Below are 14,155 nucleotides of genomic sequence, written 5' to 3' on the forward strand. Positions count from 1 at the left end.
ATTCCTATGTATTGCATTTCTTCCACTGGTTCACTTCTTGGAGCAACACTGAAATAAACCAGAGCCGCTGCTATTCTCCAAGAACTCACAAGCGCAGCTACGGCTACTTTTAAAATAAGGCAGATGCACACACATAATCCTACGGGCACATGTCAGTGTATACTTTAGTTAAAAAGTATTCATAGTTTTTAAGCCAGGTGTAGTGACTACATGTAATCCCAGCATTGAAAGATGGGGACAGATACAAGAGGTTGGTGAGTTTGAGGCCAGCCTGGACTATCAAGCAAGACCCTGTCTCAAAAAGAATCAATATATATATATATATATGTATATTATATATTATATATGTGTGTATATATGTATATATACACATATATAATATATATTATATATATCATGCTATTTGGGGCTTTTCTGTTTGTTTACTTTGTTTATCTTTTATCTTTCATCTATCTCTTATCTTTGTCTATCTTTTAACTCCTTGTAGGTAGGGCTGCTGATGGACAGTGCTACCCTTTTGCTGCAGGGTCCAAGGATATTCTCTATTTTATGTTTGCATGTATGACAAGTGCCATTTGAAACGTAATCTGTCTCAAGTCTGTGCATACCTAGCAGTGAAGTAGGTCTAGCCTTTGAATCCGCCGCCATTGTAAACACCCATGAGTAGATTTGGCCTACTGGAATTTCTATGCTTGGTTTTCAAGTTCATATTTCAAATAGGACTTATTTATTTTAGTATGTTGGCAATGCTAGCAGAGCTTCCTGATGGAAATGTCAAAGCTACTGATGACCCTTGGAAAAAGCTTTATTTATTCTTTTATAGTAGAATCATATAATAAGCTTTCCAATGGAAATGAAGTCATTTCTTGGGGGAGGGGAAGTACTGGAGTTTGAACTCAGGGCCTTGTTCTTAACTCACCAGGAGTTCTACCACTTGAAACATACACCTTGATCCTTTTTGCTTCATGTTGTTTTTCTTTTTTAAGTAGGACCGTGTAGTTATGCCTGAGCCAACCTGACTGCCCTCCTTCTATTTATGTTTCCTGCATGGCTTGGATGTTGGGCCCATGCCACCCTCCTAGGTTTTATTGGTTGAGATGGGGTCTTGTGAAGAGTTTTACCTCGTCTGGCCTCAAACCAGGATTTCCCTGATCTCAGTCTCCCGAAAGTAGCTAGGATTACAGGCAAGAGCCACTGTGCCTGGTTCATTGTTTTTTTTTTCTTTCTGGCTTCTATTTTTAAATGTGCAATAAAGTGAATAATTGACACTAATACTTTGAGCAAACACTTACTTCCATTCCCAGCAGTTTCAAGGCTTTAGGCTGTTAAAAAAATGTGAATAAAGTTAGATCTTTCTTTCATCAAAGTAAGAAAAGAACTCTAAGATATTGTAAAGAAGTAATATAAGAACTCCATTGTACCACGTAGCACTAATTTTAGTTCACTGACTAAAATACCCACAAGAAGAACCTATTATAGAAATTTTGGAGACTCATCAGGATTTCTGTGATTTTTGGTAAGCCATATTACTTTAAGAAAACGGAGAAATATAATGGGATTGCCCAAAGGGGGAGCCTGAAGGTTTATAATGTTTATTTTGTGGACTAAGATTTCTTTTACCACTTAATAATCATCAAGCTTGGCAGAGAGCTCCATTACATCCAGTGTTTGAATAAATGCTGTGGTCTGATTGTTCCCCTCCTTACAGTCACACAGGGAACTCTTTACTCCTGAGCAATGGTATTAGGATTGGCATTAGGAAGTTATTGGGTCAAGAGTAAAGATTATTTCCTTATCACAGGGCCCTTGGGAGCTGTGAGTAGATTCATGTTGCTTATAGTCTGTGGTTATAGCAGCTTGAGCACACTAAGACTGATAAGCAAAAAAACATACAAACAGACCCAATGAGATATTTCTGACAAACCACTCTGGAAACTTGGAGTACTGTTCAGAATGTATGTTTAGATGCTTCCTATTGGCCAAGGGGGAGTGGCCAGAGGGCAGGTGCAGAGGGTGGCTCAAAGTGCCCAGTGGCACAGGAAATGTTAGACACCAGGCAGTGGCACTGGCCGTACTGGGAACCTATAATATATAGACACACTATATAAAGCAACGCAGTAACTTACAGAGTTCCATTTCTGTTTAGCAAGGGAGACAAAGAATTCCATCTAAGGGCTCGGGAGCACGAATTCTGTGCTTCTAAGTTTTATACAGTGATTAGATGACATCTTAAATAATAAGGTTACAGCAAGCATAGTTCCTCACATTTTGTTGTTGTTGTTGGTGGTGGTGGTGGTAGTTGTGGGCTTGAACTCAGGGCCTGGGCATTGTCCTTGAGCTTTTGCGCTTGAGCTGTCACTTTAAGCCACAGCTCCACTTCTGGTTTTCTGGTGGTTCATTGGAGGTAAGAGTCTCATGGACTTTCCTGCCTGGGTTGGCTTTGAACCACGATTCTCAGGTCTCAGCCTCCTGAGTAGCTAGGAATTACAGGTGTGAGCCACCAGGACCCCACTAGTTTCTCAAAATTTTATGACCTCCCTTGTTATCTTTTCTGTTTCAGCTTTTAAAATAGGCACCGCCTAAAGCTCTGTGGATTTCTTTCCCTCACAGTTACACCTTTTGGTGTTTCCAAATGTCTCTACTTGTTCTAAAAAAAATATTTTCACACACACACACACACACACACACACACACAACTTTGTTAAAAATAAAAGTCAACAAGATATAAAAAAAGAAAACTGAAAAACATAAAAATAGTGTTAAAATGTTTTTTTAAGAAAGAAGAAAAAGAAAAGAAAAAAAGAAATCATGTCCCCCAGCAGCAAGGACAGCAGTTCTCAGTAGGTCATCCATGAATCCCTGAAGTTCCCTGAGAGACACTTTGGAGAGTGAGTAAAGTTCACACTCATAGTACTAAGGACAGTATGGTGTAACTGAGATCTCATGATCATGTCCACAGTAGCTCGGTGGTTCAGAGCCCTGGGGAGTTGGATGCCTTAGCCCGAGTAGAGGAAGGCTCAACTTTACTACTTCATTAAGTCTCACTAAGAGGCATTTGCAGAGAACACAAAAAACAAACAAGGCTGTGCACCAGTGGCTTATGCCTGTAACCCTAGCTACTCAGGAGGCTGTGATTTGAGGACTGCAGTTTGAAGCCAGCCCAGGCAGGAAATGTCCATGGGACTCTTTTCTCCAGTGAACCACAAAAAGCCAGAAGTGGAGCTGTGACTCAAGTGGTAGAAAGCTAGCCTTGAGCACAAAAGACTAGAGACAGTGTCTAGGCCCAGAGTACAAGCCCCAGGACCAGCAAAAACAAAACAGCAGCAGCAACAACAACAAAAAGAAAATCACCTCCCAAATCCCATCCAAACCAAACAACAACAACAAAAACAAATAAAAAAAACCCCAAACAAACAAAAATACTCCCTCAAAACCCCAACAACCCCCCAAACAGGACATTCTTTCAGGATATTCTTACTAATCACGTTATATCCCTACCTCCTATTTCATAAGTAGCTTCTGATGACTGGAGCAGAGGGAATTATGCCATTTCGGGGATTGAATTATGGCCACTTGGTTTTTCATGGAATATCACTTTTATTTGAGGGAATGCTTGGTCGACAGATTGCAGTTACTTAGACTTGGACATGGGGCACATAGTTGTGGAATGATTCAAATCCTTCAAAGAAAGCACTTGACCGTATTTGTTGCCAAATTTAATTTTAAGTATTATTATTATTATTATTTTAGTGGTTTGGATGAAGGAAAAAAAAGGGGGAAGTTTCCTCTTTCTCAAGTAGTCTTCTCTTCCCAGATAAAGAAGACATATCCCCCAATGTCTCACACCCTAGTCCTCCCAGGAGAAGCCCAATAATACGTGAGGAGTCTCACCCTCTTGGGGCCAAAGAGATTATGGTAGAGGGTCCGGAAGCGCTTGCGAGTGTAGTTGCAGCGGTAAGCCCCACCCATCAGGTACTCGATCACCAGGCCTATGTCAATCAAGCTGATTCTGTAGTCTGGGGGCAGGTTTCCCTGTTGGGGAAGAATGGAACAAACAAACATCCAAAAGACAGAGTGGTTTACTAGAGGCTCCAGGGTGTGTTCTGTAACTATTTTAGAGTTAAAAAAATATGATGAAAAAAAAAAAAGAAACATGAATGTATTATTATGCTGGTTAATGAATTCACCTTAAAATAGATCCAACCGAAACCTGGATATTCTCGCTTGGAAAGAAGAATAAGTTAAATAAGAAGATGAAGTAACCGTCGGCAATAACAGAAAATCAAAATATTTATTCAGGTCTTCAGCTGAGGAGAAAAAAAACCAGTGTAGCAGAAACACAAGGCCCAACATGGCACACGCCACCATTCCCAGCCACAAAGTCCCCCGGATGTTTCTAAGCCCCGCCCTCTCTCTGGCCAAGGCTTGATACCACCCTCTTGTAGGTCATTCACTTTTCTCCCACTAACTAAAGGAAGACTCCTCCCTGAAGTTCAGTGCCATTACCAGAGCTGAGAAACTTCCCACTTGGGTCTTCTTTAATCCCCAACCCCAGGAATCAGCATGTTTTTCAGAAAAGAGAACCCCATCATACTGTCATGATGGACTTGTATAATGAATCTCTCTTGTGCTTAAAGGGAGGCAGGAAGGGATAGAAGAAGACTTGTGGTCAATGGAGTATTTTCCTAGGATGCAAAAGAACTTTCCCTTTTCCTTCAAACAGACCTAGAGTTATGGTGTGTTATCTATCTATCTATCTATCTATCTATCTATCTATCTATCTACCTACCTACCTATCTATTGAGGCATCAAGGATCAAACCTAGGGCCTTGAGCATGGTCTATCTTCTCCTGGCTTTCCCTGTGCAGATGCAAACAGCAGGTCAGTTTCTGCTCATTAGCTCTGGCTCTGGGATTGAGCTGGTGTTGCAAGAGGTCGAGGCACTTCCGGAAGTGCAGCAATGGCAAGGAGCAACGTGACCCAGCTGTCACCATCTGGATTAGCTTCTCCATTGGGAAAGCGTTCTGTACACACATGGGCAGCCACGGCCCTGGCTAGTCACTGCATCTGGAGATTCTAGAAAGTCAGGAGGATCTTGCTTTCCTTTTTTTTGTGGAATGACCCACACAGGTGGCCGTGTACCATTTCTGCCACTTCACAGAAGAGGATCCTAATCTATTGTGGGTTTCTTTTGTCCTTTCTTTCTTTCTTTTTTGTTTTAAATCAACTCAGGGGGTATTAGGATAATCTGGGAAGTTTGGTAAGGGTATGGAGGACTGGCTCATTTTCTGCCTAGTTCATTGGGCTTTAAGCGCATTTCTTGGTGGTTGTGATACTCACTGAAGACTGTAAAATGCTTCTCTATTAAATAAGCATCCAGTGGCATGACACTGCACATGATGTCATTCAGAGTGTGAAACAGGAATCCCTCATCTCTAATAGACTCATTTCATTCTTTGGCTGAGCTGAAGGTAGTCATCCTCATTCAGCCTTCCTAGGGATAACTGTGCTCATTAGAACATTTGGGGCTCAAGGTGAACCATGTATCCTATAATTGAATCTATAGTTTTAGGGCATTCTCCTCTTCAAAATCCTTGCATTTCTCATGCCTCAGATAGAGCCTGGGAGAAGGTAGGCATGTGTAGACTGTTTCTCTGTGGAGAATGTAATCCAGTAAAATTGAAGTTAATTGCAGTGGCTGGAAAGCAGTGTGGGTTTGGGGGCATGTTGGTATTATGTTTTCAGGAACAGAATGAACTAGCCACAGTGTCTTAGTCATACCTGGTTCTGGTTCACTGGAAATTTGATTTGAAACATTTATTAGACTCCTGTAAGTGGAGCTCAGTGGCGATGCTGTGTAGCTGCATGATGGCCTGTCTCATATGTGTGAGGTTCCATGACTGCTCCGTAGACTTAATTACTACCCCTGGAATGAATTAGCTCTCACTTCCTCCCACTGGGGTCTGAGGCTTCCATACTGGGGCAGAAGTCAGGCTTGGGGATCTAATGTGAGGCTGGGAAAAATGGGACCGTGTGGTGGATCTCACACGTGAGACATAGAATGTCTCCCATCTACCACTTTGGTCCATCAAAGCCCCACTGGAGGTTGGTGGCATTAGCCAAATTGTTCTTTGCAAGAAATGTCTTCTGTCCTCACTCCTCTACTTTCTCAGAATTTCAGAATCTCTTTTGTTTGGAGATGGTTTCATCAACCCGATCAAGTCAGCAAGCGAAACTGTCCTCGGGCTATTGACAAAGACCCATTGCCTGACTTGGTTATAAAAAGTTATGACAAAAGGCATTTGAAAGGGGACAGAAAAGGTTTAAGACAGTTAACTTTTCAGTCAGTGCCCTTTCTATAAACACCGAACTGAGCTGGAAGGCCTTTCCCCAGAAACTGCTTCTTTTCACTCTTTGGGGGCAGTCTGTCATGTCAGGGTGCCTACAGACCCAGCTACCCTATTCAAGAGTAGAAAAGTCTAGCGCAAGGGTCATGTCTGGGCTAGTCATCTCATACATACTTGGCTCGAGCAAGGATGACTTCAAAGAATACTCACCCACCTCAGCTTTGTTATTTTCCCTGGCATTGCGAGATGAGCAAGGTAAAGAATGTGGGCTTGTGGTGAACCAGCCTGGGCTTTTGTCTGTCCTTCATATAATCCAGTAAATCAGGGCCGCTTCCCAGTAAGAGGTGACTGAGCCCCATGGCATCTATGGTTTTTAATGCTCCAATGCCAGATATGAAAAATGTCCCCAAATGACTCATTGTGATGCTATGAAAAAGCAATTGATGTAAGTCTATGAACTTGTGCCTGCTTCTGATCTTGTAATGTGTTCCTAAATGTAAAACCTAGGGAATAGTGAGTTTGCTAGCCGGGTAGTTGGTTTTGAGAAACTTAGCCATGACATTGCATTTGAATTCTAAGTACAAGATACTGATATTTCCCAAGCACTAATACTGAATGGAAATATTTATGTTGGTTGAGTAGGTGATAGTAGTAGTAGTAAAATTCAAGTAAAAATTTAAGGGGCAAAGAAAACATTTTTTTTAACCAAATGATTGTATTCATCAAGGTCTGATAGTAATATACACTTTTAAGGGAGCTAAAGGACTCTTTCCTTATAAAGGTTGAATATTTCAGAATGATTGATATAGGTGGTCAGATCTGAAGCTAGAGAAAATTGAATGACCCTTTAAGGCTTTCAAGGTCAAAAAAAAGGTAATTTACATTGTGCGTGACCACAAGAGGGCGATGTTCACACTAGTATTGAACAGCCTGCTCTGTTTCACCAATCTAAGGTGAATCCAGGATTTGATAGGACCAGAAGATAAGGAGAAAACCAGATGTTCTTTCTGAAATGGTATCAGAGAAGGGAAAGTTTACCAGTTTGAACTCTGCCTTCCAAGGTGATTCCATCTGTTTCCAGAGATGTTAAGGGAAATCAGCATATTTCTTACCAGGAAGAGTGGATGCTTTTTTGGGGGGTGGGGGCAGAAATAGATTTTATAAAATGAATTGGGTACAACGTAGGATTGGGATAAGGCTGTTCTGGGGAGATTCTACAGGAATGTCAGGACCTGCTCAGGATGGAGAGATGAGCTGGTGTCTTTGACTCTCTGTGATCCGAGATGCCACAGAGGAAGCATTTGTATGGCTTCTCCTAGGATGGCCATTGCTAGCTAGAGGAAAATCACGGACACGTATACAGAGACACAGCTCCCTAGCGCAAATAGTACAGGGGCTGGGCTGTGGCCTCTTCCATTGATTCTGAATAGATCTCTCTTTTTCTGTACCTCAGTTTTTGCTCTGAAAATAAGTGGCTTGGGTCTTGTTACTTCTACGGCTTCATCTGTGTTGAAAAGTGCAGTTGTACGATCAGCTCCTGGGAGCTGCTTTTAATTTCTGTGCGGCCTGGTCATTTGGGCAAGATCTCCTGTCTTGAGTTTCTATGGGTTGATTTAGCTTCTAGCTGGAGTTTGGTGAGTGGAACTGGGGGGGGGGGGCTGGGAGGCAAGAGACTGGAAAGGTATCATCCGGGATGGGGCCGTGTTCATTGAATGGTAACTCACACACCAACAGGTAATGTCTAGAACTTCTGGAGGAGTCTTCCTTAACTTGGGGCTTCTTCTAATGGGATGTCACAAAACTGAGACTGAGTAACAACCCTCTCTCCACTATTCCTAGTACCCTTTCCCACCCTTTATCCATCACTTTGGTAATTAATAAACCCTTATAAACTGGACAATGTCTCCTTACATGACTTAACACTATGTGGCAGGTCATATAACTCAGAGACTTTGACCGAGAGGCTCAGGTCTACAGGAAGATGTGCTGTGGCAACTTGAACATGAGATCTCCTGTTCCCAGGCTATGCTTCATCTTCATGCTACGCTTAGAAATATCTTAACCAAAGAACTGGTCAACTTCAGATGTCACATCTGCTCTTTAGAACGGACTGCTCAGGATATCCCTGTCAGATTTCAACTGTTTAGGGGCTTTGTGGGTTTTTTTCCCCCTTTAAAATGTGAAAAAAGTTTTTAAAATAAAGTTGTTCCCTCCTGACTGGCGAAATATGGAAAATGACTACAAGATTTTAGGTTTTCCCAGGGAAAGGGAGGAAAGACCGTCTGGGGACAGTCTCCATAATAAGGGAAGGTGGATTCATTTGTTATGAGCAATCACCCATAGGCCTTAATTTGGTGGAATCTCAGGAGGAACAAAGAACATTTTTCCATGTCTGGTAGATTAGCAAGGCCGAAAACACAGTAATCAATCTTTTAAAAATAGGATTTTTTTTTTTTGCAAAATTGCATGCATTTAGCAGATGGGTTTATCAAAATGTAATTTTTTTTTTATCGGAAGTGCTAGCTATTTCTCTCTCTTCCTCTCTCTCTCTCTCTCTTCCTCTCTCTCTCTCTCTCTCTCTTCCCCCTCCTGTCTCTGCGTCTATCATTTCTGTTTTTCTCTTGCATTCTCCAAGATGCCGCTTGGGTTTTGATCACTTTAAATGATCATAATTTCACTACTACCTCTCTAGAGTACTCCAACACCGCCCTTGGTTGGTGGGGGAGAGATAGATAGTGGAGGCAAACTAAAGTATTAGAACATTTGATTTAAAAAAGAAAGAGAAACTACTACTTTAAAACATAGAGAGGCACACATTGAGCAGACAGCTACTACAAATGGCAGGTTATAGTCTACAGAAAAGCAGACAGGACTTGGGCCATTCGGTCTAGTACAAGAGCGTCACTAACAATCAATGGATTTATGCATGGGGCAGTTTTTGGAACTGGATTGGGCCATATCTACTCAAATTACTGACTGATTATTGAATGGCAATTCTTGACTCCATGGCTCTTAGACTGCTCTCTTGATATAAATAATTTGGATCTTGATGTTGGCTTGAGTGATTCTCCAAGTTCAGTGCTGTTGGTTTACACAATAGTTGGATGTGCAGATGGTGTGTTGTTTAATGGACAATGAGCTGATCATTCCTAAAGGGGTTCCCTGGATTTGTAGGGGTGATGTACATTAGTTGTACAGACATATGGTTAAATATGATGTTTAAGGTCTAGAAATACGTTTCTAGCTGTGTTTCTCATTTAGTGTTCAGGTTATAAATTAAGTTTTTCACAGACTAAGCTTATAAATAAGCTTTTTCACAGACTAAGTATGAATATATATATATACATATATATATATACATATATATATGTATATATGTATATATATATATATATATATATATATATATATATATATATCCCCTAGAATGGGAAAGAAGCCAGGATGTTATGTTTTGTTGTCTTCTCTAAGTTCAAATATTGCTTAAAGTTCTTAAGGTTTGCTTAGCCTTTTAAACCTAGTTTGCAAAACCTCTGGGTTCCTTAGTGGGTTAAATGGGTGGAAGTCCTCTAGAACTACATAATAAAGTTGCTCATTGGTGTTAGTTTCTTTCTCATTCACGTTTTTCCCCTTTGGTGCCAGTACAGGGCTTGAACTCAAGGCTTCAGGCTCTCATTTGGCTTTTTCTTGCAAAGCTGGTGCTCTATACTCGAGCCACAGCTCCACGTCCTAGTTGATTGGAGGTAAGAGTCTCATGGACTTTATTTCCAGGTTGACTTTGAACCATGATCCTCAGATCTCAGCATCTGGAGTAGGTAGCATTACAGGTGAGTGTGCCACCAGTGCTTGGCTCTCATTCACTTTTTTTTGTCGATCGTGGGGCTCGAACTCTGGGCCTGGGCGCTGTCCCTCAGCTCTTCAGCTCAAGGCTAACGCTCTACCACTTGAGCCACAGCACCACTTCCGGTTTTCTGGTGGTTTATTGGAGATAAGAGTCTCATGGACTTTCCTGCCTGGGCTGGCTTTGAACCATGATCCTTAGATCTCAGCCTCCTGAGTAGCTAGGATTATAGGCGTGAGCCAATGGCACCCAGCTCATTTGCTTTAAGAAACACAAAAACAAAGAGCCTTGTTTTCTGCTCCGTTCATCCATGTCTATCCCTTTGTTTCATCCTATAACTCAACGCTCACTCTCTGCACAGAAATAATGAATGGGCGTTTCCTGCCTCTACTTCTCCCAAGGGTGTGTGGGGGGAGGAATAGGTTGCTTCTCCTCATTTCATTGACAATCTCTTTGCTCAGCTATAAAAGGATTAAAAAAGAACCCAACAACTTTTGGTGGGCCAGTTGGGTGATTTTTTTCCAATCATTTTTCTAGTTACTTAACTAGTAGGCCAATGAATGCTTATATAATTATCTTCTTGCTCCAATATTTGGGTCAAACTTAAAAGAAGAAAAGTCTGCTGGTAGCCAATGCTCTTTCCTCTCTAGTTCTCATCCTCCTGTTCTTTCTTGTTGGTCTGTATTTTTTTTTTTTTGGAGGGATATTTTTAGCCAAGAAGCTTTTTAAAGAGGAAAAAGAAGCTGCCTACAGGGTATGGTACATGCCTTCTAATAACACAAGGGAGAGGAGTCAACGCGGGGGACTGCTCCAGGGATTTCAGCAAAGCAGCATCCTATGGGGGAAGAGGAGCCAATGGGAGGGATTTTGAGCATTTAAACTCAGTAAAATCTAATTGCAAAAAACACAACAACAACAACAAAAACCCAACACTTGAAAGGCAGGCCGGACCTTACAGCTGGGAGGGTGGGTGGTGGAAGTCACAAAGACCTTGATAGAGGGCTTGGGGTGGTGGATAGACAGGGCTGAGGACCGAAGGCATTGTCTCCTCACGAGGCCTCGCCATCAACTAGACAACGACACATCTAAGGTGAGGTGATAGCACCATGTTTATTATTAATCATTATCATTATTATTCATCTTAGGGCTTGAACTCAGGGTCTCCACACTGTCCCTGAGATTTTTGTGCTCAAGGCTAACTCTTGCACTTGAGCCTCAGCTTCACTTCTGGCTTTTTGATGGTTAGTTGGCGATAAGAGTCTCTATGATTTGTCTGCCAGGGCTGGCTTTGAACAGCACTCTTCAGAGCTCCACTCCTGAGGGGCTAAGATTACAGGCATGAGCCAGCCACTGGTGCCTGACTCATGGTGTTTATTTTAGAAAGCTCATTTTATTATTTTAGAAAACACGAGCGGCAAGTAGCTTGACAAAGAACTTACGGGGGTTGTGTACCCTTCATTTTCTGGGTTTAGTTTCCAGGCAATCTGAGGGCAGGATCAATTAAATGGAGGTGTAAGGCATGAAGGTATGTGTGTGCTGAGGACAGACCCACTGCTGTGGTTGGACTGAGGCAGATCAAAGAAAGCCTGAGCTTGGGGAAGTGGCCCTTGGGGTGAATATATAGCTTGCAGAGCATTTGCTTTTCTTGCTTACTTTGAAAAAATGTTTTCCACTTCTCTCATTCACATAGGAAAGTGTGCAAAGAGCCAAAAAAAGGGGAAGACTTTGGTTTTTGGATTTGGGTTTTTATACCTTGTCTCATGATTATGAAAGATCCATCTAGCAATCAAAAAGAGATACATTAAAAAGAACCACAGGACCTTTGAAGGAAAAATAATTAAAATGTTGCGTGTCAGGTTCTTAAGACCTTGAGCCAATGACTTCCAATGAGTTGAAGGAATTATACTTTATTTTGGACCTTGTTTTGCAGATTTCTTTACATATGTCCTGTAGACTTGGATGACTAATTGCTATAAAGTGTTGGTAGTGGTAGGTGTAATATATGTATGTGTGTGTATTGGGGGGGGGGGGTTCCTATCTATTTTGTTTTTTAGAGCTAAGGGTTCAGGAACCAAGCTGCCCTAAAGCAGACTGCCTAAGGGGCCAAAGAACACTTGGCTGGGATTAAACATCACCTTTTTACTCATTCATTCATTCATTCACTCATCACCTTCCTACTCATTGTTTAAATGGGAATAGTAATTAATGGTAATCAAGTAATAACTTCTACTTCAAATATAGTTTTTTAAGTTGGATGATGGTCGCTCACACCTATAAGCCTAGCTACTCAGGAGACAGATCCGAGGATCATGGTTCAAAGCCAGCCCAGATAAGAATGTCCATGAGACTCTTATCCTTAATCACCAAAAATAGCTGGACATGGAGCTGTGGCTCAAGTGTAGAGTGCTAGCCTGCTAGGCTTAAGGAGAAATGCTCAGGGACAGTGCCCAGATCCTAAGATCAAGTCCCATGACTGTCACACACACACACACACACACACACACACACACACACACACACACACACACACACACACACACATGTTTTGTAAAGATGGAATGTGTTAAGGCTCATAGGAAGCTTACATTAATCAATGCTATGCACCTGATTATCAGTAAATCACAGCTTCTACTTTACTACTTTTTTTTTTTATCATTAATGAAGCATTCTGAGCTCTAATGCTAGCTCACCACTAAGCATCAAATACAGTCCTCAGCCTCCTCATCTACCACATGTGCATAATTTAGCTTTTCTAAAAACCAAAGAACGATGATGCATGTGAAAATCTCTTCTGGGGAATAAAAACGAAAGGGTTAGAAGAATGGAATGCCACGTTGTTTTCTTGTCTCTGCTTCTCTGGGACTTGTGGAGTTTTCTTCCTATACTTTGTACCATTCCGGAAGTGATGTCATCTCAGGAGCTAGCAAATGCAGGTGCCTCTCTTATGGTCTAGGGCACACGGTGGAAAGTAGCTCTCAAACAGTATGGTGAACCCAGGGATGGCATAAATCCACATGGCACAGGGAGAGGAGAGGGGAGCCTCGTGCTCCACTATTCCAAAGCATTATGTCCAACCAAAGCAGCTAAAACCATGGCAGCTGAAGATAAAGCCCCAGCTACGTCAGAAGCAGAGGTAGCAGAGTTACAAGACAGAGGTGCACACGTTGTTCAGCAATGAGGGGTGTAGCAGCTCATGCAAGGCAGAGATACTGTCTAATCACAGGCAGCCTCAGGACAGAGCCTCTGACCTGTGGTCCAGAGGGTTCTTACCTTTTTGACATCCCTGACCAAGTGGTACAATGTATTTGAGGGCCCATGTCTCTGAAAACAATAAAGAAGAATCAAACAGTTTTGCTAGTCAGAGGCTCTTACTGGCAAGGGAGGAAGGATCTGGATGGAAAGGTCTGGCTGGTTGCGGGAACGGGTAGGTTGTCACAATGGACCTTGTTCTAGTTGCTCAGTTGTACCTGCATTTTCTAAACGAATACAGACTTGGGATGGTTTTCCCTCCTGACAGTGTTGGAGGTTCTAGGTTCGCAGATTGTAGGGAGGTTCTCAGCTCTGCGGAGAGCTGGGCCCGACACTGAAGCAGCTCAATTTGCATTCAGGAAAACCGAGGGGACACAATTGACCCATCGGAAAAAATGTTTTGGCACATTATCATTGAGGCTTCTTAGTTTTTTTTTCCTAATGAATAACAAATGATCTCACAAAGGGGTTAGCCAACTTCTTTAAAAAGACAGACAGTAAATTATTTTAGACGCGGTGGGCTAAACAGCTTTAATCTAAATCTATTTAACAGGTGTACTGTTAAAAATGAAATAGCCAGCTAGGTCCTGGTGGCTCACGCCTGTAATCCAAGCTACTCAGGAAGCTGAGATCTGAGGATCAGGGTTTGAAGCCAGCCTGGGCAGGAAAGTCTGTGAGATGGTTTTAATTTTTTCCTGCCAGTTCGGGACCTTGAACT

At 42.0% G+C, this 14,155-nt stretch overlaps 1 protein-coding gene across 5 annotated transcripts in view; it reads right to left on the reverse strand.

Moving 5' to 3' along the window:
* The window catches only part of Trpm3 (transient receptor potential cation channel subfamily M member 3), a 277,889-nt gene that overhangs the window by 80,556 nt on the left and 183,178 nt on the right, over positions 1 to 14,155 (reverse strand). For 3 of the 5 annotated variants that reach the window (XM_042699330.1, XM_042699327.1, XM_042699332.1), the window contains exons 13-16: positions 13,459 to 13,509; positions 4,188 to 4,223; positions 3,892 to 4,032; positions 1,293 to 1,322 (exon numbers count right to left, since the gene is read on the reverse strand). In XM_042699330.1, the coding sequence (XP_042555264.1) occupies positions 1,293 to 1,322; positions 3,892 to 4,032; positions 4,188 to 4,223; positions 13,459 to 13,509 (258 nt within the window). The remainder of the gene's footprint in view (positions 1 to 1,292; positions 1,323 to 3,891; positions 4,033 to 4,187; positions 4,224 to 13,458; positions 13,510 to 14,155) is intronic. The other 2 variants (XM_042699328.1, XM_042699329.1) reach the window with 2 other exon arrangements.

This window comes from Dipodomys spectabilis, unplaced genomic scaffold (assembly GCF_019054845.1).
Source record: "Dipodomys spectabilis isolate Male_0828 unplaced genomic scaffold, ASM1905484v1 ptg000241l, whole genome shotgun sequence".
Taxonomy (NCBI): domain Eukaryota; kingdom Metazoa; phylum Chordata; class Mammalia; order Rodentia; family Heteromyidae; genus Dipodomys; species Dipodomys spectabilis.